Source organism: Drosophila novamexicana, unplaced genomic scaffold, assembly GCF_003285875.2.
Source record: "Drosophila novamexicana strain 15010-1031.04,08,12 unplaced genomic scaffold, DnovRS2.1 tig00000986-arrow-arrow-pilon, whole genome shotgun sequence".
Taxonomy (NCBI): domain Eukaryota; kingdom Metazoa; phylum Arthropoda; class Insecta; order Diptera; family Drosophilidae; genus Drosophila; species Drosophila novamexicana.
Window position 1 is genome coordinate 708,766 of NW_020824835.1, and position 27,883 is coordinate 736,648.

The 27,883-nt window shown below is 40.1% G+C and overlaps 1 protein-coding gene across 3 annotated transcripts in view; it reads left to right on the forward strand.

Moving 5' to 3' along the window:
• The first annotated feature begins 7,536 nt into the window (after nucleotides 1-7,536).
• LOC115765631 (homeotic protein ultrabithorax) overlaps nucleotides 7,537-27,883 on the forward strand; it is a 94,280-nt gene continuing 73,933 nt past the window's right edge. Inside the window, exons 1-2 of one of the 3 annotated variants that reach the window (XM_030709282.1) lie at nucleotides 7,537-8,473; nucleotides 19,147-19,197. In XM_030709282.1, coding sequence (XP_030565142.1) covers nucleotides 7,717-8,473; nucleotides 19,147-19,197 — 808 coding nt within the window. In that variant the 5' untranslated portion in view covers nucleotides 7,537-7,716. The remainder of the gene's footprint in view (nucleotides 8,474-19,146; nucleotides 19,198-27,883) is intronic. The other 2 variants (XM_030709283.1, XM_030709284.1) reach the window with 2 other exon arrangements.

The window sequence follows — 27,883 nt, forward strand, 5'->3', positions numbered from 1 at the left end:
CGGACGGACGGACGGACATACAGACGGACAGGGCTAGATCGACTCGGCTATTGATGCTGATCAAGAATACATATACTTTATGGGGTCGGAGATGCTTCCTTCTGCCTGTAACATACATTTGCATTTTGCACAAATACAATATACCCTTTTTACCCATTTTCAATGGGTTCAGGGTATAAATATATTCGGAGTAAAAGTTAAAATATAATTTACTTTAATTTTAAAAATGCGATACCCATTTACTATTGTAGTACAATGGGCTCAAAAGTCGACAAATAGTTTAAAGGAGATATGATAATTTTCAACTTTACCCCCATACACTACTCTGGTATATTTTCTAGGGGCAGTGGAAAAGGGGCTTTGGAATTCAGACACAAATCGGCGTTAAGTTTAAATCCGCAAATATTTATAATTCCGTATTAAATTCATAATGTAGAATGTTTAATGCATAAATACATAATAAAATTTTATGACTTTTACCTTATCTTGTCACACAAAAGCAACAACAACAGCAACAAATAAAACAATAGCAACAACAATAAAAACAAAAACAATAATAAAGTTTCATTTAAAAATGAAAGAGGAAATTTTTCGCCTACCTTTTGTGGGTCGCTGCATTTTACGAGTATTTTATTGTGCTGCCTGCAACAACACACACAACTACGTGCACGTTGCAAGTGGCCAGCAGTAGGCAATGCACGTGCAAATCGCAGGCGCCACATGCGGCTGCACCAGCTCCAATCCGGCGACGTCGATGTGGCGTCCAATTCCTGCGCCAATCGAGCGCCAAACAATTTGTCATTTTTTTTGCGGCGGGCGCAGGGCTTGCGGACTGTGCGGGTTGCAGCGATGATCAATGCTTTGAATTATGATGAGGATTTATGCTTGACACTGTCGCACTGTGGCAGATAGCGCCGGACAGCTGAACAGTTGGACAAATGGATGAATGGCTGAATGGACAAACATTTACAGCACTGGCTATGGAGCTGCTGGCTGCGGCATTGGTGCTAGTTTTATGGCCGCCACTTCCCTTCGTCCGCATCAATCGAAGGCTGATGGAGACGAGCTGGTGGAGAGCTCCCGCTCCTGCGAAGCGGCTGCCCGCTGCTCTATGATTTATTAAGTGTTAATAAAGAACTTAAATCCGTTGGCTTGCATTTCGTATCCATTTCGTATTCCCCGTATACATTCTCATTCACTCTCTGTTGTGCCCCGTTTTGTGGCACCGGTTACATTCGCTGCCATTAAAGGGCCTCGCTCAGGATTTCCTTATCAATGCATTCCATATTCGCCGCGGCGCTGATTTCATTTTTGCTCCCAGCAATTTCGTAATAAAATTTTCGCCCGCCTGCAAATTAAAATTGCAATGTAATTGGTTAATCCATGCGTACATTATCCTCCCGTTTCCACAGTCCATGCGAATCTGCACAGGAAGTGCGCACAAGTTGCATTGTTTTTTGGCTGGATTTTATTTCAGACTTCTTTATTTCAAGTCGAACACACTGGGGGAGTACTTTACACGATGGGTTTCATTGAAGTGAAGATAGAACTGGTCAACTAAACCAAACTAAAAGAACAGAAAATATAAATAAATGCATGTTATTAGTAAAAATCGTTATACTGTTGGGAAATATAGCTAAACTATAAAGCCTTTTTTCAAGCAAAGCTCTCTTTTTGCACTTTGCCGATTCTTCAGATACTATTCCCAAGCTGGATTTGCATACAAAGCGAACGCATTACCATATGCGCCCCACTCCCTGTCCACAGTAGCCGCGTATGAAATTTACGATTGCTACCGCTCAAATACAAAGGGAGATATATATACATATACATAGGGGGTAAAAGAGGAAAATAGACCATGTCCCATGTGAGAATTGTGATCAATTTGGCTGACCACCTTCCAGATGCAACTGCAACTGGGCGCCGCACCTGATGATGAATGGCATTTTAATGCACGAGCTCATTTCGCGCTCGGTGTAAGTACATAGCTCGCGGGGCATTTAGACAGCTAATTTAATTACCACACCCACCCACAGTTTAATTGGCCCATAATCGCTCAAAACGAGCGCCGGCGCTGATTGCCAAGCATTCGATACATCGAGACGGCCATTGCGTCTAGCTCATAGACATAGACAAGCCACTTGTCTCGACATCCGCATATCTGTATCTGAATCTGAATCTGTATCGGAATGTATCTGCATCTGTGTCTGGCCGATTGGGTGGGGTTGGGCTCGTTGTGCTGTGCGTGCCACTTACGCAGCTAATAAAGCAGCAATTTGGCAGCTGACGCCGCTCCCGACGCAAACAAAACATCAAAAGACGAGTAGCCCTGCTGCCCACCACCCTGCACCGCCCAACCTAACATCAAACGCCAAATGTGCGGAGGTTTATTTACAAAAAAAAAGAGAAAAAATTATATAAATAAAATAAAAGCTTGTTGCAAGTACAAAACACTCGATCGTTGGATCGCTTCGCCCTTGTTTATGTTAGCGTCTGTCCATAAAGAGATTCGGAATTTCGGCTGCTGGCGCTTCAGTGTGCCCACTCGGCACCTGTTGGATGTTTTGAAGGGCGCTGTTATCGCCGCTGCTCAGATTTATGCGAACAATCGTTCAGTTTTCAAAGTCAATACTTTTACCGTTGCAATTGGCTTTGAAGCGACCGCCGTCGACATTTTTATGAGCCGACAATTGGGCGAATTTGATGCATTGCCATTGAAATGGGCTCTAAACTCACCACAAGTGGACTCCTGCTGGCTTCCAATTAATTAGCTTTAGTTTAAATAAGATGCAAAGCAAATATATAAGCAAAATAATAAATACAAATGTTGCTCTACAAATTGAAAAACATTAAACTCCGTTCATCTATGAAGAATTCAGGCTTTATTTAATTATAAATAATCTTGCGTTTTAAATATTTACGTAGTTAATTCATTTAAGTCGATACCTGATCTGAAGTTAACATGTATTCTTATTTTGTAAATAAATAAAAAAAAATATATATATAAAAATATACAGGTAAATGTGTATGCCTGTAAATGCACAGACATGAGTATGATTATTAATAGGAAGGAGACAGATTAATTTCCGTTTTAGTCCCAATATAAATTATATTGGGACTATAAACGGAAATAAATTTTCAAAACGCAACTTCTTAAAATGTGCTATATCAATCACAATTAAAGCACGACAGCCTGAAGGCCTGAAGGGCAATATTAAATGGCTAACAAGAAATTTGCATACAAACCTTTTAAATTTATTTACCATATTTGCGGGTGAAATTTTCACTTACAGTTCATAAGGTAAGTTGTAATCTTACGGTTCAATCAGTCAGTCAGTCAATCAATCCTAAGGAAACTTTTAAGCTTGCATTTCAATCAATCAGTCAGTAAGTCAGTCAAATGGACGAAAAGTCGTATATATTTTTTATTTTATTTTATTCAACTTCCATCCTAGCTAACCGATTTTAAGCCCATCAATTGAATTCTTTATTTTGATGAACCTGTAAGACAATCATGACCCGATAATACTTACATAACCAATTGTGCAACCAACTGGCGCCCGAGCAGGAACCCAGCAGAACAACAGCAACATCCTCTGAACTGGAGCTCACACAGGGAACAGCAGTCGCATCTCGACAACAGTCACAACAGCAACAGCAACAACAGCAGCAACAGCAACAACAACAACTAAGCCAGCAGCAGCCACATAACGTACCAAGTTTGAATATACTCGTAAGATTCCTGAGTATATTAGGTAGCAAAATTTTTACGAGCTCATTATGGCTCATTTCGGCGATTGTTGTGATCCTTTTATGCGCCTTCGAATGGCTTCAAATGGTTATGAGGCTATTCTCTGTCTGTCCTGCTCGACCGCGTTTCGCACTCATCCTGTAGCTACAGCAACTGCTGCTGCTGCTGCTGCTGCTACTGCCAGGACGACTGACGATATTTAGTTTGCAGTTGCGACTGCGATTTTTACTTTTGGCTGCCGTTCTTTACGTTTCGTTTCGTTTGGTTTGCTTTGCTTTGGGTTTTTGTACTTTTTGCTTGGCTTTCCGCTCATGTTACTTGGCAGTTTGTTGTCGGTCCTCGCACATTTGGGAAAATGTCGCCGTCTGTCTGTGCGCCTGTGTGTCTGTGTGTGTGGACATCCGTGCGCTGTGTGCAAGTTTTTGTATCTTTTCGCATGTTGTTGATTTTAGAGACTTGGCAACGAATGCCAGCGCCTGCTGCAGGGGCGGCGGCGGAACAAAAGTAAATTTCTTCTTATAATAAGTTTATTTTGCAAACACTTGTGGCAAGCAACTTTGTTTGTTCGCTCGTCGGTTTTGGCCTCTAATCTACGAGCCGTTTGTGCGAATGTGCAAACTTTGACAAATATTTGCAAAAGTTTCACAACCGAACGCCACGATCTCTTTGCATTATGCATATGAATTTATTACCATCAATTTGGAGACGCATTAATAACGCATCCCAGATATTTATATATAGATATATTGAAATGCCGAATACTTAAGACAGAAGGGCATTAACATATTGACGTCAAGCGAAATTTAGCAAAATGCATCAATATTATATTAATAACATATTGAAATTCTAGACGTATCGATGCTAGCCGTAAAGTGCATCGAAATTATTGTATTTGAGATTTTAATTATCTGTTAAGCGCTTCGAATAAGCTATCGCAAAGCAAATAATAATAAAGCAATGAAAAAATTCTTTTTAGTTTTGTTGCTGCAAATGCCTAATAAATAATTCTTAAGTGCTAGCCGGAACTATGAAATTCGCATTTAAAAATGGAGAATGAAATCCGAATAAACATCACATAGCATATAAGTAAGTCGAATAACGTATTCGTACGAATCATGTTAAACTGCCTGTCTATATATTTGGAAGTAGAGCGCGAATAAGAGAGGTGTCCACATATTCAATGGCCAAGAAGCACCAAAATTAACTTGCATCAACATTACAGTTGTTATCTCTCGACTGCGTGATGTATCTCAGCTAACTACTGCTTGTCTATGATTTATTCTTAAATAATATTTAAAGTTTTAATAGCTTTTATATATATTATGTTTAGTATTAAATACAAAAATCAGTCTATTAACTTTAAATTAGTTTTAGAATTTACAATGAAAAATAGCAATAATAGAAAGTTGTAAAAAGTTAAGAAATGGAAAATTGATTGATGTTAATAATGATAAAACAGATTTTTCTTTTCCTTGCGAAGTGGGCTAAGTGTCGACACACTAAGCGGGAAGTTTAAAGATCGAACTCATGTGTAGAAAAAGTTATTTTATTATATTTATAAATTTAAAATAAATGTGTTTGTCTCAATAATATTTATAAATAATTTCAAATTTTTTTCCTTTTTGCAATTGAGATACGTCTATTTAAATGAAGAAAAAGGGAGCCAGTCTTTATTAAGTTTGTTGTTTTTGGAGGTGATTGGGACCCTCGGATGTGCTAGAATGGCTCGATATGGATAGCTGGCAAAATATCTGAGATTTTGATGTATTAATGACAATAGATTCTAGCACTGCCTCCCTTTAGTTATTACATTATTTTTTTGTACAATAATAAATTATGTAAATAAATAAATATATAGATTCTCTTTTATTTATCTATTTATTTATTTATTTTGATTATTAGAGTTTACATCTGCTTGAAGTAGGCACGAACTACACAAACAATATAATATAATTCATTTCAACCTAACGACGTCGGGTAGTATCTTCTAGTTTGAGTATAAAGCTTGCGTAAAAGTGATTTAGTTAAAAGAACTCAACCTAGAAAAATATTTGGATTTGATAACATCATCAATACATACCAATTATAATAAGAAATCTATTTTGTTTTCGAAATGGTTTAGTTTGCACATTTATATTTTGCGAAGAGTTTGTTGAAACGGAATTCAAAATTTATAAAATGTAGGAAAATTAAATATAACTAAAACCTAAGTTTTCTAAAATTAGTATGGGTATTTTTAAATTTTTAAATATTTATATTGTATAAATATGAAGAACTTTTAATATGCTTTTGTTTATTAAAAAAATATAACTTAAACAAAATATTCAACTATTTTGAGACGTCGCACAAAATGCAACGGACAAATTCATGGCATGGCGAGCAAAGCATTGTATTTGTATCTGAATGTGAATTTGTATCTGAAGCGCGTTGCGTGCAACTGGCGACTGACAACTGGCAACTGGCGAGCGTAGAGTGCCTGTCGAATTGAGTGCAAAAGTGACTAAAATCGTTTGAGTGAAAACGTACGCCGCCTGGCCTATAAGAAAAATCAGCCCTCCTCCATGATGAATTTCCACAGACAGAGCGAGTTTTCCACACGCGCAAATGGTGAATTCTCCGCTCAGCGCTCAAACATGTTCGAATGAACTTGCTCGAACATGCCAAATGAACGCATGGAGCAGTCACTGGCAACTGGATTCACTGGTGAGAGTGAGCGAGCCGTTGGTTTGAGTAGCTCTTATCACTTGCTGAGCGCAGCGAGTATGGCTCATTCCGTTTCGGTTTCGCTCATTCATTCGGTTGTTCGGTGTTTCGCCTCTCTGTTTTGGCTGCTTCTTCTTCTTGTGCTGCTGCCGCTGCTGCTGCTGCCGCCGCTGCTGCTGCGTATCGGGGGAGCTCTACAGGCAAAACGCTGCCGTCGCTGACGTTCGCTGCTTGTGGCCCGTTGCCATTCAGTTGAGTTTAGTTGAGTCTCAGTCAAAACACAACCAACTGCGATTTGGTGGCACATTCGTTCGATGGCAACGGTTTGGATAACAGGCGCGCGCTTTATTTTATTATCCCACATTATCAGCGGCATTATTGTTATTGGCATTGTACGCTCAATTTTAATGTTGTATGGCCCGCGCGCTCTGAAATCGCAGTCGCCTTCGTATCTGTAGTCCAGTGGCCAGTGAATATCTGAATTTGAATTTGAATTTCAATTTGAATCTCAATTTCGAAGCGTATCTGAAGCGTCAGTTGAACGTGAAGCGCGCGTTCGTCGCCGTCGTCGGTCGTTTCGGTCAGCGCTAATAACAATAATAATTATAATAACAATAACAGCAATAATAATAGTAATAATAATAATAATAATAATAATAGTTTGTAATAACAATAATGATAACGCTATGAATGTTAAACGAGTCATTGAATTCAAAATGATTCAATAGGCGCCACTTCGAATACTTCAAATCAATATTTACTTATTAACACCCAACAAATATTATATATATAGTGCCCAGTGTCAAGTTAATTAAACACGCGTGCAATTGCAAAAACGAAACCAAAATCAAGTATACGAAACTTTAATGCAACTTAATTAATTTAAACATACAAATATTTTATAGAATTTTATAACTGATGCGAGCCGGCAACAGTGCAATAAAAATTTAAAAAAAAATAATAATAATTTCAAATATTCCAAATTATTTGAAAAAATATTGTAAAACTTAAACACATTGCATAAATAATAAAAATTAAAAAAGAAAAAAAAAAGAAAACTTGAAACCAAAATATATTAATTATTTAAAAATAATATTAACTTATTTAAATACTATTGCTTAGGCAATGCCCATTGTGCAATTAAGCGCAATTGAGTGCTAAATTTTGTATACGAGTGCCGTGTGCCGCGTGCAGTTACTTTTAGTAGCTGCTGTAGCTGCCAGTTAACCGCCAAAATTCTCACCGCCAGCAGCAGCCACAACATGAACTCCTACTTTGAGCAGGCCTCCGGCTTCTATGGCCATCCGCACCAAGCGACGGGCATGACAATGGGCACGGGTGGCCATCACGATCAGACAACGGCCAGCGCCGCAGCGGCCGCCTACAGAGGCTTCCCGCTATCGCTGGGCATGTCTCCCTACGCCAACCATCATCTGCAGCGCACCACACAGGACTCGCCTTACGATGCGAGCATCACGGCTGCCTGCAACAAGATCTACGGGGATGCAGGCAGTGCCTACAAACAGGATTGCCTTAATATCAAAGCGGACGCCGTCAACGGCTACAAGGACATTTGGAACACGGGCGGCGCCAATGGCGGGGGCGGAGGTGGCGGTGGCGGTGGTGCCACCGCTGGCAACACCTCAAATGGCTCCAATGCGCCCAACGCTGCAAATGGACAGAATAATGCGGGCGGTGGCATGCCCGTTCGCCCATCCGCCTGCACGCCCGACTCTCGCGTCGGCGGCTACTTGGACACATCGGGCGGTAGCCCCGTAAGCCATCGCGGCGGCGGCAGCGCTGGCGGCGGCAACGGCACCGCTGGCGGCGTACCACAGAATACAGCCAGCGGCGTGGGCGGCGGTGTGGGCGCGGCCACACCATGGAATGCCAATTGCACCATCTCGGGCGCTGCGGCGGCCCAAACAGCGGCCGCCAGCAGTTTACACCAGGCCAGCAATCACACCTTCTACCCCTGGATGGCAATCGCAGGTGAGTCCACAGCAGATCCAAGCAAAAGTGAGTGTCCAGCGCAGTCTCAACTCTCTACTTGATCCATAAATATATTTTAAGCTTCAGTTCGATTCAGTTTTGCTTCATTTTTATTAGCCAAGTTAAGTGCCTTGTTGTTGTTATTGTTGTTGCAGCTACAGATGTGTTGTCATGTGTGTTTTCATAGTTGTTTACCTGGTCAAGTGATGATCCATTAGACACCCACTTGCCAAGTGAATAACAGTCACTAAAAATAACAATATTGTGACTAATATAAGTAAATTGTTGACACTGTCTGGCCGTTATGGAAAAACAGTTTAAATAAACTGAATAGACTTTATTTAGTTTAAACAGATTTGCAAGCTATGTAATTAATACAAAATTATTTTGAAAAATATTTAACGTACATAAATATGTACTAAAAAAATGTTTTTGAAACAATTATATTTCTTTGAAAATGATCGGGCATTTATAAATTTTCGGTCGAATATCAGTTTTTTGGTTAATTTCGGGACTTAATAAAAAGATAATGAAAATACAGAAAATAAATTGTCATTTACTTTGATTCAACATTTAAATTATATGTTTTTTATTTTTCAAAATATTTTTGAATAATATATTTCTGTACCTTATATATTTTCCAATATAATAATATATTAAACTCTGAATCTCTGTACAAAAAATTCGAATTTGCAAAGAACAAATACAAAATTCAAATTTATTCTCAAGAAAAACAAAATTAAATGTTTTTCTTCAGTTCAATAAGTTCAGAAGAATTTTTTTTTTATAAAATAACAAAAATCACATTTCAACAATTTTTAAAATGTGTCTATGATTTCATTTTACTTTTTGTAAAAGGCTTACAAAAAAATATAAAATAAATTATAATCAAAGTCTAGTGAAAACTAAAGAATATATCTCAATATATTTTCTTTAAATATTATTATTTCAAAATTCTTAATTAGTTGGAATTTGTTAATTGGTTCTGCAATATTTAAATGAAGTGTCTTACACTGTTTTAATGCAACGCATTAATTTAAAGTTTAATCGGCCACTGGGCACAAATTTAGCTTGAAGCCAACTCAACTGACGCATGAACAAAACTCCAACCACTCGAACTGGGCATAACCAACCGATCTAGATATAACTACTGAGCTGCACCTGGTAGTTACCTCTTGTTCTCTACTTTTACTGTGCGCTGCTGCTGCCTCATAATTTTCAACACTTTGTTTACTAATTTTTGTCACCTTTGGTTTTAATGATGCTCACCGGCGACGTCGTCGTCGTCGACGTTGTCAGTAATTGTTGCAACGACGACAACGTTGGCGGCAAAGTGGCAACAAAACTGTGCTGTAATTTGTGCAACAAGAGCAGCCGCCGCGGCAGCCAACTGGCAACGCAGTAAATTATGGCCATGCGGCTAAAAGAGCTGCAAGAATAGCAAAAAAGCCAACAGCAGCGTGAAGAAATCCTTTTGCCAGGACACACACTGAGCGCTCGCGTCGGGCGGTTGAGCAGAAGGCGCGCTTATTACAGTTAACAACGCCATTATGTAATTATGTACTGCACGTCCTCAAGTAGACAGCCTTTTCGAGCACTTCGGCCACCAGCCGAGCCAAGTCCAGGTCGGTCGGTCATCCCGCAGCCTATTTACCCGTCCTCTAGTAGCGAGTCCTAAGCACAAACCTTATCAACTGCAGCTCATAGGGCTTGGGGTCGCAAACAGTCGCCGATAAGCCACAAAGCACCTTCAATAATCATAAGCGAAATTCCATTTTTAAGTCGATTCCAATAAAAAAAATAAAAATAAATCAGGGTTCAGTTCAAGACCCCCAAAAACTGACCAAGCGAAATTTATGATCGCCTTCATGTAGGTGGTCAGCGGGCAAACATAAATTTCAATTCGCATTCTGAACGCGTTAAGTTTGCAACATTCATGTGGCACTTGGGCCGCAGGGCAAAACAGCAGTAAGGGGCAGTAAAGCAGCAGTTCGCAAAAATCAATCAAATTTCACTTGGGCTATCGATAATTACAAACTTGCCACCACGAGCACCCGTAGGGGCATGCAGCTGGTTAAAAAACAATTAAAGTTGAACCAAATATGAGATGAAGGTACGCTCGGGCGACAGGTTTTTGCGGAACTGGTTCGCTCCAAGTGCTTCATTGCTCTTCATTCCCCAAGCATCGGACTCGATCTCAATCAATCGATTCCCGCTATAAAGCAGAGATGATCGTAATGTAATTTATGCCCAACGTGAAATCCTGACAATGCATTTCACAGCCCATTTCGTGCTGCTTTATACAGGGTGTTGCATGCGAATTTCTTCTGCGAAACACTCAAAATCTGATTGTTGTGTTACCTAAAAGCAACACCAATTGACTAGCTAGACTCAAATAGGTCTTCTAAGAATTCTAACACCTGAGTTTTTTTTAGAGACCAACCGTAATTATGCCAGAAGTGTTTCCAATAAGAATACGATATGAACATAAAACTCACCACGCCTTAGAGTTCTTCGAGGTGCGGGTGAATTGTTGGATCTGTTGGTGAATACAACATTTGAATTATTAGTTATATTTTATTTCATTGAATTATTTATTTATATCATTGAATTATTATTTATTATCATTAGTTCTGTTATAATTGTATAATATATTATACATGCATTTTGTTCTATATAGTTTTTGAATTTTTATATATACATACAGATATGTTTTGATGCATATAAAATGTTTACGAGTTCCGCAAACAGAAAATCAAGATTTTAACATATAAACTAATTTTTTTTATTGTAATCTAAAAGAAATCTGTTAAATATTAAATATGCTAAAAAATATATTCGCCCAAAATACTCGCCTTTATTATAATACAACATTTTGTTCTGTTTACTTAAAGGTTTTTTTTTTTTAAATCAAGATTGAAACTAAATTTTTAAATATTCATTTATTATTATAAAATTGACTATTTGTCAATTCAAATTTGCAAGGACCCATTTTAAGCACACTTTAAAGCTTATAAATACGCCAAGAATTATACATTAATGTTTTTACCTTCATTCCTTTCATTTATTAGACTTTATTCGACTTAAACGGTTTCTAACAATTTCCTCGATTTTCACATACTCCAAATCTTGATTTGCTGCTCAAATCAGCTTACAAATCTCTATTAAAATCAATATCGAATCTAAATTTTTTGCACTGTTGATTTATTTTACACTCGAAACAATTTGTAATGTGAACAATAATTTAATATGGAGCGTTTTTGGCTGTGAGCCACTGATTCCATCGCAAAAGTATTCGCAGAGGGGAAAACAAAATCAAGCCATAAATAAATCGGCGCACACTTCCAGCGATCATCGATCATTTCCAGCGGCCTCCAAAGCCAAGCAATAAAAAAAGAGAAAAAATCAAGAAAATAATGAAAAATTCCGTTTTTATCGTATCTAAACATGGTTTAAGATTTGAGAACCTACTTCAGTTTTGTTGGCTGTTGGCTGTTGGGTGTTTGAGTTGGCGATTTGTTTGTTGTTGTTGTTGTTTGTGTTATGTGTGAACACGTTGAGCGCGGGGCCATTAAATCATTGTCCGGAAGGCTTTTAAGTCATTATCGATAAATTTCAACATAAATTCTTAAATTCGTAAATTTGCTTTATTTGCCTGGCCCACACACGCACACTTATATACCAGTTGTATATGTGTGTGTTTCTGTCTGACACGTTGTGTCTTGGGGCCTAAATTTGTTTGGCTAATTTTGTTGCCCACGCAGGAAAAAAAAACAGATCCATATCATTTGAAAAGACGAGCCGCACATGTTTCGTTTCCCATTTCTTTATTTGCCCCGAAATGACCTTGAGAATCTGCTGGCCAGGTCCTGCAATTGACACGTCCTGCTGCAATCATAATTCATATTTTGAGGCTGCGTCCATGCTGCGTCTGCAAATGGGCGCAATTAACAGTGGGCATTGTCTCTGAGCTTAGGTACAGAGGCCGAAACACAAGATGAGCCAAGAACCTATCGACCTTTTTATGTCTGTTTCTCAGTCTCGGAAATCTATGTCAATTAGTTGCAGTGCAGTGCAGCAATTGTGGCATGCACGTACAATGGCCAAAGGCACGTCGAGTTCTGATTCCATTTCATTCAAGGTTAATGTTCTTGGCAACATTTTTGGCCAACATTGCATAACCAAAAATTCATAACTCATAGCTCGCAGAGTCCATATTCAGTTCAAATGCCAATGCACTACCAACATTTGGCGTGCCAGGCAGCAGGAATTGCCGCAACTGCAACTGCAACTGCAACTGCAACACGCAATTAATAGGCCACAAGTGGCACGCACCCCCAACCAAATGTTGTTATTGATGATTATGTAAGCAGCGCGAGAAGCAGGAAAACATTTTCAACGCGCGCTTTTAATCAAATTTGCAACAAACAACAAAATGCAAAATCAAAGCAAATCAAATCGATTGAAAAATTGGTTAACAACTTGCAGCGGATGTGGCTGCAGCAGACGCACGGCCAGCAGCCGGGGTGCAACATTGAGCAGCTGATGACTCGCCGCATTCGGGGATTGGTCTGTGTTCTGGGGCAGCTTCTTGCATTTTTTAATGTATTTTTAAATAAGGAATTTAATAAGCACCTTGGCGGCCGTCGGACAACGACTCGAACGCAGACATCGAATTCGACGACGACGACGACAACACAAAGTGGCCCAGACACATGGTCCATAATAAAAATAAAAAATAAATATTAAAAAAAAAAAAACAAAACAAAAAGACTGTAGGGCGAGAAGCAATTTTTGGGTATAACCCAGAACATACAGTGGGCAACAGATCAACTATATACTAGCTAAAAATGTAATAGCTAATAAAAAATAAAAACAATTATTTAATATCCGAATTAAGAAAAACGAGATATGGAGAAGATAAAATATCCCTGCAGACGTTTGTCTATGTTGGAATTGTGAAGCTATTAATGCTAAATTTGATGAAAATATATTGGAAAACAGAATATTTTGTTAAACAATAACCTATTTTCGACCGATTATGACACCTACATGATATATCTATATATATATATATAGATCATACTGAAACTAATAAATGCCGAGTTTGGTCAAGATATCTTGGTATGCGGAAAACTTTTCCAAGCAAGAACCTACTTTTCGACCGATTATTCTTACGGCAGCTATATAATACAGCTGTCCGATCCGGCAGCTCCGACATATGTACTGCCTGCAACAGAAAGACGGACCTATGCAATCTTTCAAGACGCTAGCTTTAAAACTGAGAGACTAGTTCACATAGAAAAAGACAGGCGGAGAGACGGATGATTGGACATGGTTATATCAACTTGGCTGTTGATGAAACAATAATACTCTCTACAAGGGAATAGTAAACATTGTCATTTTGTAAGATATAGGATGTAGAATGTGGGCTTGGCAACTACTGCAGTCAGCTTGAGAATTCATTACGCACTTCCATCTCTTAATATTTCCAGTTCCGACTTGGACACTCGTCATCGGAAATGTAGAGAAAATTTTAAGAAAATAGAAAAAAATATGTTTCAGCTTTGTTATTACTATTTAACAATTTGTTGTTATTATTTAAAATAAGAATGTTTTCAATCAGTTTATTATTATAAGATAAGTTAGATAAGTTTCATTCAGATTCGTCAGTTTTATACCATTGTTCATTGGTCGCTTCTTGGCAGTTGCGGAATCATGTTTTAAGGTGTTTTTGATACCTAATAAAAACAACAACACAGCCCCGGCAAAAAGCACACACAGTTACTCACGCACACACACACGCAAACAGAACTGCAACGAAAACGCGCCATGCCAAAGGGTCAACTGGAGATGGGGCAAGTCAGCAGCGGCAATGGAAGAGCGGCAGGCGGGAAGGAAGGGAGGTGGGCAGGGGTAGCCGCGGACTTCAGGGCAGCGGCCAGCGTCGCAGTGGCCAACAGAAGAAATACTTTTTGGGCCCAGGTCCCCAACATACGTCATAGCGGCGACGTCGACTGCGACGCCGTTCGGCGTGTTTATTATAAAACAACAAATCATTCATTATAACCACTTGTGTGTACACACACAGGCACAGATACAGATATGCCTACATGTATAGGTATGTGTGTGCATATGAGAAAGTGGCGTAAACATAAAAAGAAACACAAGCTGGCAACGCCATGAAGTTTTTGGATATGGCCATCTATGTGCTGTATCCGAATATGAGTATCTGTATATGTATTTGTATTTGTATTTGTGTCTGTATCTGTGTATGTATCTGTGCGTGTGTGTTGCTGTTTGCTGTCGTTTAATATGCATATTTGCGTATTATTTTGATTTTAATAATGATTTATTTATTATTAATAATTCATTGGTGGTGGGCCCTCGCCAAGATCGGATTGGATTTGTGCTGGCTTGAACGCTGATTGCGATCTGATCTCCAGCCACCAGGCAGCAGCTTCTCAAGTGCAAAAGCACCACGCACCTCAAACAGAGCCCGATCTCCAGCCAGGTTGCCATTTGAATACGAGTATCGGCTCAGTTCAACTTTGAGTCCATGAATGGGCCTATACTATATATGTGCCCAGCTGAGCCCGATCGTTGGCTGGCTCGTTGGTAACACAAGTTGCGTTATGTTGGAAACCTAGGAAACGCATATTATAATGAGCTTCAATTAAGATAGAAATCTCGAAAACAAAAGAGACAAAGATTTATAGGTTCACAATTATGCATTGACTACCTTGAGGCACTAGACCAAGAGACCAAAACTATGTGAGACTTAGTACAAGTTGACTAGTTAGTGGCAAACACACACACACATACAAACTTTCATTATCTAATGCCAAAAAGAGCTAGGTATACTTTGAATATTTGTAAAGGGTTGCAGATCACATTAGATTGTATTTTGTGTTTAGCCAAGTGAATCACCCATATTTGCCTGTGGCTTAAAATAAAGTATAATATTTATGAAATATTTTATCCTAAACCAGTAACAGCTGGTATGGTTAATATGGAAATATATTAAGGTTCGTTTAGGCATTGAGAAAACTCTAGCACAAGAGTGGTTGAATGGTTGAATCTGTACCAAATTAATGTTTTATAAATTCTTGATTTATCTTCATTTTATTAAAATATGTAAAATTTGGCTTGGTAGGCAAAATGCGGTGCAGAAATTAAACAAAGTGAGAAATGGTTCTCTCTTCAATATAATGACATTTATTTTAATAAAAAAAAATCACATGTTAAAGTGATTTGCTTGATTTAATACAAAGCAATTCTCAATATCTGCAATACTCTATAAATCGTATATGTAAGACTATATAGAAAATAAATAGTCACTTTAGGTGCAATTAAATATAAATTTTGTGTCTCGCATACTGGGTTAGAGCATTTGACTAGCGACCACTCGGCTCAGTTCTCTTGACCCATTCTCACTCTTTCGCTTAACTCGAACAGTAGCCTCTCATGTTTACCAAGTCTCCCATCTGTGATTTACGAGTGCTCCATGCAAAACTGGGTAACTGTTATACCAGTTTAAATATTTGGTAAAAGCGAATCGATGGTATATGCGACTTTTGGCCAACATGAATAATAGACCAACTATTTTGATTTACTGCCGTGCATTGAACTCAAAGATGTAGCCCCTAAAAACCCATTGCTGGCGCCTGTGAGCGCCCCAACGTGTCCCAGCCTTCGCTTCCCTTTTCGGCGCCTGACCAGTAGGAGCCTCTGTCTCCGCCTTGCCACATTAATGTCAATTTAATGTTTCCTTAATGACTTCTTTCGTTGCAACTTCTTTGCCTCTTCTGGTTGCAGTTGTTGTTGCTTTTGTTGTTTCAGTTCTTATCAGTTGCTGGTCAAAGTTGTCGCTTGGCTGGAAAGTGTTTATGCTAAATAGCTAACGAGTTTTTCCCCCATGAAAGTGAAGGGCGAGTCTTCAAGTCAACCAAATAGTTGGTTATTTCTTTAAATTTGGAGAGCTACTGCTTTAGTATGATATGGTATTATATGGTATATTCACTGGCTGACATGTGCTCGACGTGCCGTCTATTTATTTGGGTCGGCAATTAAGATTTTTATCAGCGCCTTTGATGGGGCAATAAAAACGCAAAGAACTTGCAGACAAACTGCAAACAAATGCGCACTCTTTCTGTTCTCTATTTCTCTGGCTTACGCTCTCTCCCTCTCCCTCTTTGTCTCTCTGGCTAGCCAGCTCATTTATGCGGCTGGGTATTTGTCAAGAGCGTGCTCCGCTTTAAAAAGTCATAAAAATCAGCTAAATGCGCCTTCAAAAAGGTGTAAAAACACAAACACCCAGCAGCCAGATGGGATGAGACTGGCTGCACTTGACGAAATGGTTGCCAGTTCTAACCGCAAACTTAAGGTTTAATTTTTCGTCGCGCACGTCGCTAATAAACACCCTTTGCAGACTCCTGTCTGCCGGCGATCCGGCGAGCCGCCAACCATTTGTTTGAATTTGTCTAAAGTGGCTGCCTTTTTGCCCCTCTACTTTCTCTGTCACTCTTCCCCGTTACAGTTTTCATAATTTTCATTGCTGCTGCAGCAAAAAAAGCGTTTGTCAAATTTTTCGTTTACTCTTAGTTGGCGCCCCTGCTCACAGTCGGGCACCCACACTCCGCGCATAGTTGTGTTTCCTTTTATTTTTAATTTAATATTTTTCTTTGTTGTTTCTTTTTCGGGTGCTATGTCTGCAGTCTGCATCTGGATGTCCGTCTGGGTCTACTACTCTCCCTCCCACCCTGTCATTCTCTCTCCCTCTCCTGCTCTAGCGGTGTCTTCCCCGCTCACTGTGTGCTCTTCAGCTGAAAATTACGTTTACTCAGGCGCCAGGCGCGCATATTTAAATACACACGTGTTTTATCGCTGCCATTAAATCATATTTTTATACTTTACCTTTTTGCTGTGCCACCTTCAATGACTCCACACCCTCAGCCCCTACTACGCCCACCCACCCGACCAGACTACTTTTGAGCGCGTTGGCATTTTGATTGTTTACATTTTGCACTTTCACGGCATAAACAAACAAACGGCGCTAAAAATTGTGAGAAAAAGTATAAAATAGAAATACAAGACAGAGGCAGAGGCAGAGGCATCTAGTTGAAAGGGAGGAGGAGAGAGGGGAGTAGCCTGTTTGCGAAAGGGTTTGGTCAGAACGTAATGAAGGCTCTTGTAGCGCCAGACGAAATTCCAAGTGTTTTTAAAAGTGGGATTAGCTTTAGTTATTTGATTGATAGATTGATATTGTTACACAAAAATATTCCAATAAGCCATAACGTAAATATAAATTGAATGCAGAGATGGGTATGCGCTGTGTTTTTTTCCGAGTCTCGACACGTCTCGTAATTAGAACTCTTTTTCTCTTGAGCAGCAGATCTCTTAAGTCATTATACAGTTAAAATAATTTTATCAAGTGTAACTTTCAACTTAAACCTATTCGATAGCTCGTACGTTACCATCAGAAATATTAAGCAAAGCATCGGGTAAAGATGCTTCTATCAATAAAAAGTTGCGAATAATTTTAAACTTCTCTATTTTCGACCGGGTTGTGCTGTTTTGAGCAATGCGTTTGTAAGTTTTCCCGGTATGTGTTTGAAAAAAATGTTTCGTCTTCGTATTGGGCCGATCTGTACAAGCCGGCCGTATACCATTGCAAACGAAGCCTTTATCCGTGTATTTTCGTCAGAGCCTTTATTATTAAGTTAAGTAGTTTTCTCAGTTGGGTAGCCCAACGCAACAAAAATAGAATAAAACAAGTAAGAGGTTCTAGTCCGAAGCTCCCGACTAAGGGTTACCCTGAACCCTCTTCTTCCAACATCAAATGCACATATATATTATATTTTAGAAGCTATATATCATGTTTGGTGACACTAGCTCTTATTATTTACCAAAATCGCCAAAAAAAACAGAATATCGATATCGATTTTATCGATTATCGGAAACAAACTCAATCTGCACAGGCACTGGAGCACCTACATCTAAAATTTGAAGTCTCTAGTTCTTATAGGTTCTGAGATCCTAGCGTTCATACATACGGACAGACAGACAGACAGACAGACATGGCTAGATCGACTCGGCTATTGGTGCTGATCAAGAATATATATACTTTATGGGGTCGGAGATGCTTCCTTCTGCCTGTTACATACATTTGGATTTTGCACAAATACAATATACCCTTATACCCATTTTTAATGGGTGCAGGGTATAATAAAACTAGTTTGGACAGTAACATTTGGTATGCGGCAAAAATTGACTTAGATCAAAGACCATCAAACTGTTTATTAAGCTAACCTTTTTCTTAAGTCCTAATCGCAGCTGATTTAACAAGTTGAACCATAAGTGTTGCCTTACACTTCGTATGTGATCAGTTGCATAGGTGAAAGATCAAACGAACGTGTCCCTAATCGGCTACTGTTCAGAGTGTACTTGGCAACGCTCCTCCTAAATCCCTCCACCCACTCCACTGCAAATTGCAGCATTATGGCAAAAGCAAGAACAACAACAACAACAACAACAAGAAAGCTTAGTTTCAATTTACAAAAGTGGCCCCACCACACGTGGGGCTGCTTAAGCATTAATACCTCACGCATCGCTCTCCCCCTGCGTCTCGCCAAGCGGCTGCTGTGGCATTTTTTAGCATTTTTTAAACGTTTCTCTTCTCTGGTCTTCTGCATTTTCAGGTAAGATAAGATCTGATTTAACACAATACGGCGGCATATCAACAGACATGGGTAAGAAAATTTCCACATTTTTATTTCTTTTATATTTTTAATTTAGTTTGCATTAGCGCAACGAAACTGGTTAAGATCCAGCCTAGAATATTGTAGAGTTGTCTACTAATATTAGAAATTAGTTAGAAATTAGCAAAAGGTGTTGGTGCTACATACTCCCCAAAGAGACATTGGCAAAGCAAAATTGAAGGCGTCAGAGAGGAAAACGAGCTGAGAATCTTCTCTTGTAACTTAGGGGCGTCAAACGTTAACTCAAATGCGCCAGCCCCAGACCGTGTGGAAATGATTGATTAGCCAGCTCCAAGCTGCCTGCCAGCTGATTAGGCCAAATGCGGCTTGGCAACACGCAACGTCAGCGCAATTAATGTTAACATTAAACAGAGTCAAGTAGCAGCCACCAGCCACACGTCGCAAGTGGTTCGCACTGCGGCCACAATGCTCAGCCGCTGCTCTGCCTGCCTCTGCTATCGGCAAGCGGCGACTTCTGTGGCCCAGAGCCACTGGAGGCGTTTATTTTTCAGCCAGTTGCTTGGTGGAGCCTTCGCGTTGCGAGGTTATCAATCAGCGCTTCGTCGTCGTCGACGTCGACTTCAAGCAGCTACTTCTTAAAATCCAATTACACGCACAGATTGCCCGACTGACAAACTGAGCAACTGGGCAACTGAGCAATTGCGAAACTGAAAGGCCGCCAGACTGATCAGCCACTCAAATTACATGAATCAAGCCGGCGCAAGGCATGAATTGAGGCGCAAAATTGCCGAGACGCGCCACCCAGACTTTGCCAGCTAAGACCCAAACCCAACCCACACGTCACCCTTCCCCTAGATCGAGGCTCGACTCTGCCTTGGCTTATTATTGACTATATTCAATTGATTATCTCGTGCAAAGCGGTAGCTAAATATTGGCACAGACGCAACAAGTGGGCAGCTAGTCCAAGCGTGAGTGTTTGCATCTCTAGAGATGCTCCACGGCAATCCTGGCCGCGGTCATCCTCAGTGCGGTGGGCAGTACTTTTGGCACTTGGCAATTGGCTAAAGTTGGGATAAGATGCGAGATATAGATTGGAGCTGGCAACTAGGTGCCACTGCAGAGAGCTACCACTTTGCCAAAGTGAGTGGGTATTTAAGGTTGGCTCAGCGAAACGATCCCCAGTTAAGTTTACTCTAAATAATATGAATTTTGTTATCTTTTAATATGATTTATTGTATATTAAAGTATATAATAATATGAGACCAATAGCTAGACTAAACTGTCAATATATAGGATGATAGAAAGAAAAATTCCATAAGTATTAAAGTCTTTCAATCCCAAAAATGTGCTTAAATATTAACTTCAGTTCATGTTACAGATTGTCTTGTTATTTTTCAGAAACTGATTATTGTTATTCATTTATGCTTTATAATCTTCTTAGTAAGATTCTTACTAAATAGTTGATTTCTGTTGTTTATTTAAACGAGAACTTGCAAATACTCTTGGCTCTTGATTTCCATTCATTTAATTATTTGATAAAATCTTATTTCCTTTACAATGTACATAGAAAAGGGAACATAATATGATATAATCTATATAGCATATGGTATATATGACAACGAAGCCCACCTTTTACCCGCTAAATACAACCTATAATAATGATAATCATTTTGTGCCGCGCAGGTAAAATCTCATAATTTCGCTGTCATTTCTCACTCATTTTAACAGCACAAAAACAGAGCTAGAACCCCAACAGTTGGCGCAAACTAAACGCAACTAGGGGAAGGTGGTGGGGTTGGGGCTGTATCCATTTGGTGGGCGGGGCCGTCATTCGCAATGCTGCTGACATTGAACATGACATTTTCCCCCAAAGAGATAATTAAATTGCGGGCTTAATAGAATTAAATGCCGTGTTTGCATTTCAAAATCCAAAACGTGCCAAATGCCAATGGCCGTGCTCCCCGTTGCACACCCTATTCCAGAATACGACGCGGTTCGCCTGGCAACAACAACAACAACTGCAACAACGACAACAACAACAGTGGCAGCCGCAACAAAAATACAAAAAATGTCAATTTGGACAAGTTTTGATAATTGCAGGCGCGGCCGCGACCGAGGTCCAGAGTCGCGTTCGAATTGTGGCGGCAGCTACTGTGCTGCATGTTGCACGTTGCACGTAGCACATGGCCATGGTGTGTGGTGTGCGTGTGTTGCGGCTGCTCCATGTTGCATGTTGCAGTTAATAATTATTGAAATGTGCGGCCGCCAGGAATTGTGCTCGTGCTCCTTGTGCTTCCTGCGCGGCTTCCGTCAGCAGCAGCGGCCACTGCAATGGCAGCGGCAGCGTCAATGTTGCATGCATCGTTACCTTTAAGCTCTGCTGTTGCTGCTGCTGTTATAGTTGTTGCTGCTGCTGCTGCTCAACTTAAGACTAACAATGCTTGCATTTTCCCACCTTTTTCACATAAGTTTTCAGTTGTTGTTTTTTTGTTTTCTTTTCGTTTCCTCAGTTCGTCTTCGGCAGCCGTTGCCACTGGCAGGGTAAACAAGTCGGCCACTTGGCCAGCAACTCGTTACCCACCACTCGCTGCCAACTGCCTTTCCGCCCGACACACAGTTAACCCTCTGCGGCGCACACACATCGTCGATGTCTCGAACTTGTTACCACTTTGAAAGCGGGCCGGCCTCCGTTTGGACTGGCCCCTGTAATAAATTCATATTCAAATTGTTAATTGAATATTATTTGTTAAATTTGCAAGCATTAAATGTAAATGTCGGCTGACTGGGCAAATGTGGCGGGGGCGTGACCGCGGGCCGTGCAAATACCTCTTTGCGTATAATTTCGTAATTTTGGTTATTTAATTTTATTTGCTGCTGCCTTGTTAACAGAATCTATGCGATTTCCAGAGATTTTAAAATCTGAGCTGCAATTGAACTATTAAATTCATGCATCTTTAATGCTGGACCAATTCTCTGGCGCCAATAATTTGGTCACTGTACCAACGACCCGCATAAAAATCTCACCCAAAAAACGCATCGATGAACAACGAGTACTCGTGACTGTTACTGTAACTGTAACTGTCGCTGTAACTGCGACTGCGACTGTAATTGTATCCTGTGTCCTGTGAGACTGTTGGCTGTTGTCCTTGTCAGCCGCTTTGCGTTGGCTGTTGTTGTGCAATTTCCATAATTCATATTCATAGACATTACAAGCGGCCAGACAAACAAACAACAAACGAGGCTGCCGCGAAGCTACCTGCACCTGCAATACGGACAAATGTCCGTCCCAACAGTCGCCAAAAAAAGAGCCACAAAAAAGAAACTGCAAAGTGTAAATGCGGCCAAAGTGCAAAAATTTCACATATGCTTTGGGGCAGGTTCACAAAAAACCCCGTATAAAGTAAAGCTTACATAAAACGTTTCAGCAGAAGCGATTGTGGGGGAGACAGAGCTAGAGAGAGGGAAGAACCTAGAGAGTGCTGTGTAACACAGAGATTATTGCGGCACGTTTAGACATAAATTATGCTCTACGATCTCAACAAGTGCATGGACAACTCAAAGGTTTATCCATTCATTTGATTGAGCTTTGAGTTACGAGTAATTTATACCCTGAGACGAGAGACGGAGACCCTCATAAAATAAACAGAAAATCAACAAGCCCATCATCATCATCATCAAAATCATCGTAAACATCAACACCGAAGAGAATTCAACTAAAGTATCTTATAGATACGCATGCACATTCAACGTGCTACATATGATTTTACACACAGACTCTTTGAAATTATTAACTGGGGAGCATTTTGTAGTTCGGCAAGCGTAAGTGTTGTCCTGGACCTCGAACAGCAAACTGAAACAGAAACACTTCATAAAATGGCACACGGCACTTTCGTTTTTCCCGTTGGCATCTGCAGCACGTGAACGAACAAGATGAGAGAGAGAGAGAGAGAGGAAGCAGGTGAGAGGGCAGCCAATAGAAGGCTGCCACATGTGGCAGTGGACAACGACAGCTGGAGCTAACCACCAGGTTTCAATTAATGAATTAGTAATTTGGCTTCATTGCTGTAATGAACACTTGGACCAACGTCTAGTGGGCGGATGTGTGTAAAATTTCTGTTAATGTTGTTATAAGACAGTTTGCTATAAATGATAACTTGTGGATAATATGGGGGCAGAAAATCACAGTGTATTGATGCCAATAGAACAGTTGGCCCTTCATTTGATATTTCAAGAGAAGCACATATTTATGAAATAATATTATATTTTATATACCATATCCTGACGTGCAGGAAGAAAAGAAAGAAAGCGATTGCAGGAGAGTAAATTGAATGTGATCATGAGCAGAGATACATTTTATTAGATTTCTACACTGCATCGCGAGAATCGCGAGAGGGCTCGAGTAACAATAGGAAAAAAAAGATTATTAAAATTATGGAAAAAGGTAAAGAAAAAGAGAGTAGTCTTTAGTGAGGGCATAGGCAGAAATAACTTTGTTTTAGATTGCCAACACAACTTATAATCAGCGCATGAAAAATCAGTAAACCTTAAATTCACGAAAATGGTAGGAGAACATATATGCATACGTAACAATCTTAAACCCATATATCAGTAAAGGTAACTCCTGTCGGCAAATGAGTTTGTAGGGCCTTGCGGTATGGGCTATCCGTTGTCAGTCAGCCAGTGAATCAGCCGGTACAACCAGTTTTATATTTAGATTATTAACATGAATGGAATTGAGCATAACATTTGTATTCCAACCCGGATCTGTGCTCGGCAATTCACATATTTATAGAACTTTTGGAATTTCCACAATCTAATCAATCTTGCTCCAAAAAATTTGCAATCTATTAGATATTTATTTAAGTCATGCTCCTGGGACTGGAATGGTCTTTTATGGCTCATTACATCAGTCAATGTGGCCAGCACTCGGGGAGCTCAGCGCTTCCATTAAGAGTATTAAAATTATGAATACTTCTAAACCAATGATAATTTTGTAATTGTAGTGTAGAGGCCAGAGTCCATGTTTATTACTATGCTTCATTCGTTTCATTCGCTTCATTTGTTTACGGCTGCTAATGAAAGGTTGCACTTGTACTACTCGTATTATCCGAGTATCTTTAGGCGGGGACACACCCACTTTACATTTGCGGAGCATTGTAAATGTTATGGAGCTTGCGGCCATTTGTTTTTTATATCACTGCAACTGGCAATTGTGACATTAGAGCCACAATTACGGCAAGTAATCCATAGAGACTAGGGCAAAAATTATTTGCTAAGTGAACTCACGATGTCGACAAGAAATCAGCGACGAAATTCACTTGCAGCACAGTTTGAGATACTTTTTTTCTTCTTATTTTTTGTTGTTTTTGTATCTTTTGCATTTTTTGCTTCGTTGCCTGCTTGGGCGACGCTGTAGGTATGCAATTAGTCAATTAATTTGAAAATTTATTAACCGCCAAAAAGCAATTTGCTCCACATCAAAATATTTACACACACACCAGCACATACACACACACAGATAGAAGCGCGCGCGGCTTGCGAAATGCCGGCGGTAAACAAAATCCGAAACCGAAACAGAATCTGCATCTGACGCTGGGGCCTCCGCTTGATAGCGATTGCGATAGGCCCTGCCAATCGCTGCGAGTTGGTAGCCGGATCAGTTCACGTTCTCGTTCGACGGTCAGCTGGCAAATGAAGGAATTCTGCAAAAGGTTGCGATTGTAAACTTTCGGTTTGCTGTGGATTTTGCTTTGAACAAATTTACTTATGATTTGCTGGGCAACTGCGAGCTGAAGCTCAGTTCGGGCTCAGGCTTGAAGGGAGTAGAAGTAGAGCGTGGTGCAGATAATTTATGGGTTCAGGCTTCAGGTTTGGCTCTGCGGTGCGGACCGTTGGCAGCGGAAGTGCGTGCGTCTGTTTATTTTTTTACTTTTTAGTGTGCTTATGTGTATCTTGCAGATACGTATCGCAGCTACTGCTCGCCAAAATTTCTAGGTCAAAAGAAATAAATAAATGACTTTTGTGCATGTCGCGCAGTGGCAACCGTCGGCTTCTGCTTTGCCCATAAATTTACAGCTCAAAATCAAAATGTTTTCAAATTTCAAATGATTCACGTGCTCTTTCGCGCGCGCTCCCTCTCTCTCTCTCTCGCTCTGCTGCCCTGCTCCATGTGCGTGCTAATGATTAATAACGAGCCAGAAATGAAACCTGCTTTTAGTCGCGGCCATCATGGCGATCAGCTGATCGCGGATCGTGGATCGCAGAGCAGGCGACTCACACGTCATGTCACCGCCATGCCCGCCAGCCAAGTGCAGAGGCCATCAGTCAAATCGTAACTGCAACTCAACCTGTGTATCTGTAATTGTATCTGTAACTGTTTGTTTCTGTATCTGTGTAAGCCCATTTTGAATTTTAGGTACAGCAGGTAAATCGGAAAATAGAATATGAAAACTACACAAAACAAACGTCACCTGAGCGTGATCGGAACCGCTTGCTCAGAGCAAAGGTATGCTCTCAGTTGCTGCCTCTCTATCTCTTTCGCGCGCGCTCTGTCTCTCCCTCTCTTTGTGAGGTGATTGATCATCTTTTTGCTCAGCCACAGCCGGTTTTCTTTTAATATTATGTGCGCTCAGCGTTGCGTCTGAATGAATCTCACCTTTTATTATTCGAATTGGAACATTTTGTCGGCTAGTTGGATTCTCGTTGATCGTAAACGATATTCAGAGCTCGTGTTCGTTACGGCTGCCTCTGCTTGGAGTTGCGTTTGATGTTAGAAGGCAGATCGAAGTGAATTATAGCAGCCAGTTAAAAGTGTTATACAGGCCGCAGAACACACCTGGATCTTCAAATTTGAACTCTTAGCTAGACTTATCAGTTTCTAAGTGAATTTTGTAGCATGCAGCTTTTTAGGTAATTTTATTAAAATTAATTTCTGAATGCAGGTTTTATTGGTGCATTTATTGAATTGAAGCAATTGAATTTATTTATTATTCGTCGCCAATTAAACGTAGAGTGCGGAAGATATATTACAGCTGTGTTGGCTTTCTTATAACTTATTTAGATTTTTTAGATAAAAGGAATGAAACGCCAAGGATGATAGAAAGAAAAGTTAATTAAATACAATTCTTAGCGCTTTTTAAAATCCCTCTTCTCGGATTTTATATTTTGATTGGAGTTTTTATATTGATTGATTGATTGCTTTTCAGTTTGTAATTAGAAGACTCCATTGTTTTCTCTTATTGAATATAAAATGCAATTTAAAATTCAACTTCTATTTAATTCCACTCACTTGGTTTTTAATTTTCTGTCAGCAACCACCATTGAAACCACATGCCCAAACTTTTTCCCAAATTCAAACGAATTCGAATGCGACCTACCACAGCTTATCGAAATGGTTTCCAATCTCAATTGATGATCTATTAACGAGAGCCCATAAAAATTATGCAACTTTCCACAGCAACAACAAAATGGTGCCCACATGAACAACAACTAAAACAACAACAACTAGTACAGCAACTACAATAACAGCTGACATGCAATGCCATTTCCTTTGTCACCGAAAGCAGAGAGGCTATAAATCTTGAGCATATTAACATGGACGTGCGATGAAAGTGCCAGCCAAATATGTCATTGTCAGCTCTGACTTGGGCATTGGGAATTGCATTGGAATCGGGATCGGGATTGGGATAGGGATCGGGGTAAGGACATGGGCATGTCCAATGGCCGCCTCTGCGGCTACCAAATGCGAGTGTATTGACACCTGAGCCCAGACCCAACCCAAACAGGACTAAAACGAAGCGGTTGCCTCTGGCGCCAATTGCTGCTGCTGTTGTTGCTGTTGTTCTCATGTTCGTTGTTGCTGCTGTTGCAAATGAAGTGAAAGAAAAAGAAAGTGTCAGCAGTCTCCGAGGCTCTGGGCCTCTTTGAAACAGGTAACAGAGTGCGACTAGAACCAAATGGTTAAAAAATGCCTCCAGCTACGAATCCCGCAACACTTTCCAATGAAATTGGTCAGGCATAAATCACTGATTGGATTCCTGACTAAGTGTGTGCGTATGTGCGTGCATGTGTGTGCGTGTGTGCGTGAGTGTATGTGTGCTGATAACTGACAGAGAGTCAGGCATTTTCGAGTTGCTGCTGCTGTTGCTTATCGTGCATTTGAATTGGTAGACAACACATTTTTATTTATACATATAAAAATTCTCTCTACGTCACAAAACATGACAACATTTTGGGCGTGAACACACACACACTCTTTTACACGCACACATTTACACTTAACTGCCCAGCAACAGCAACGGCAACAAAAACAACAACAAACATGGCTCAAAAGGCAGCAGCATCGTCGTCCGTGGTGACAGTGCACATAAATCTCTGTAACATGACACTTTTGGCAATGGAAATAAAATATGGCATACGGCGCACCAAAATGTCGCACCAAAACTCAGGCAGCAACAACCAAACGGCAACAGCAGCGGCAGCAGCAACACTTTTTTCGGCACTTGGCTATACTTCGACCCACTGTGCCATTTGAGAAGCAACTCATGCCGCATTCAGCTAATTACAAATGAAATTACAATGGTCAAGTCGCAGTTGCAGTCAGCTTAAAGCCACAATGACACGAGCTGAAAATGGTAATGTTTTACTCAGTTGTACAGCTACTGAAGTCCAATATGTATAATACATTATAATTACATTTTGCCTTTGCATTCAGTGG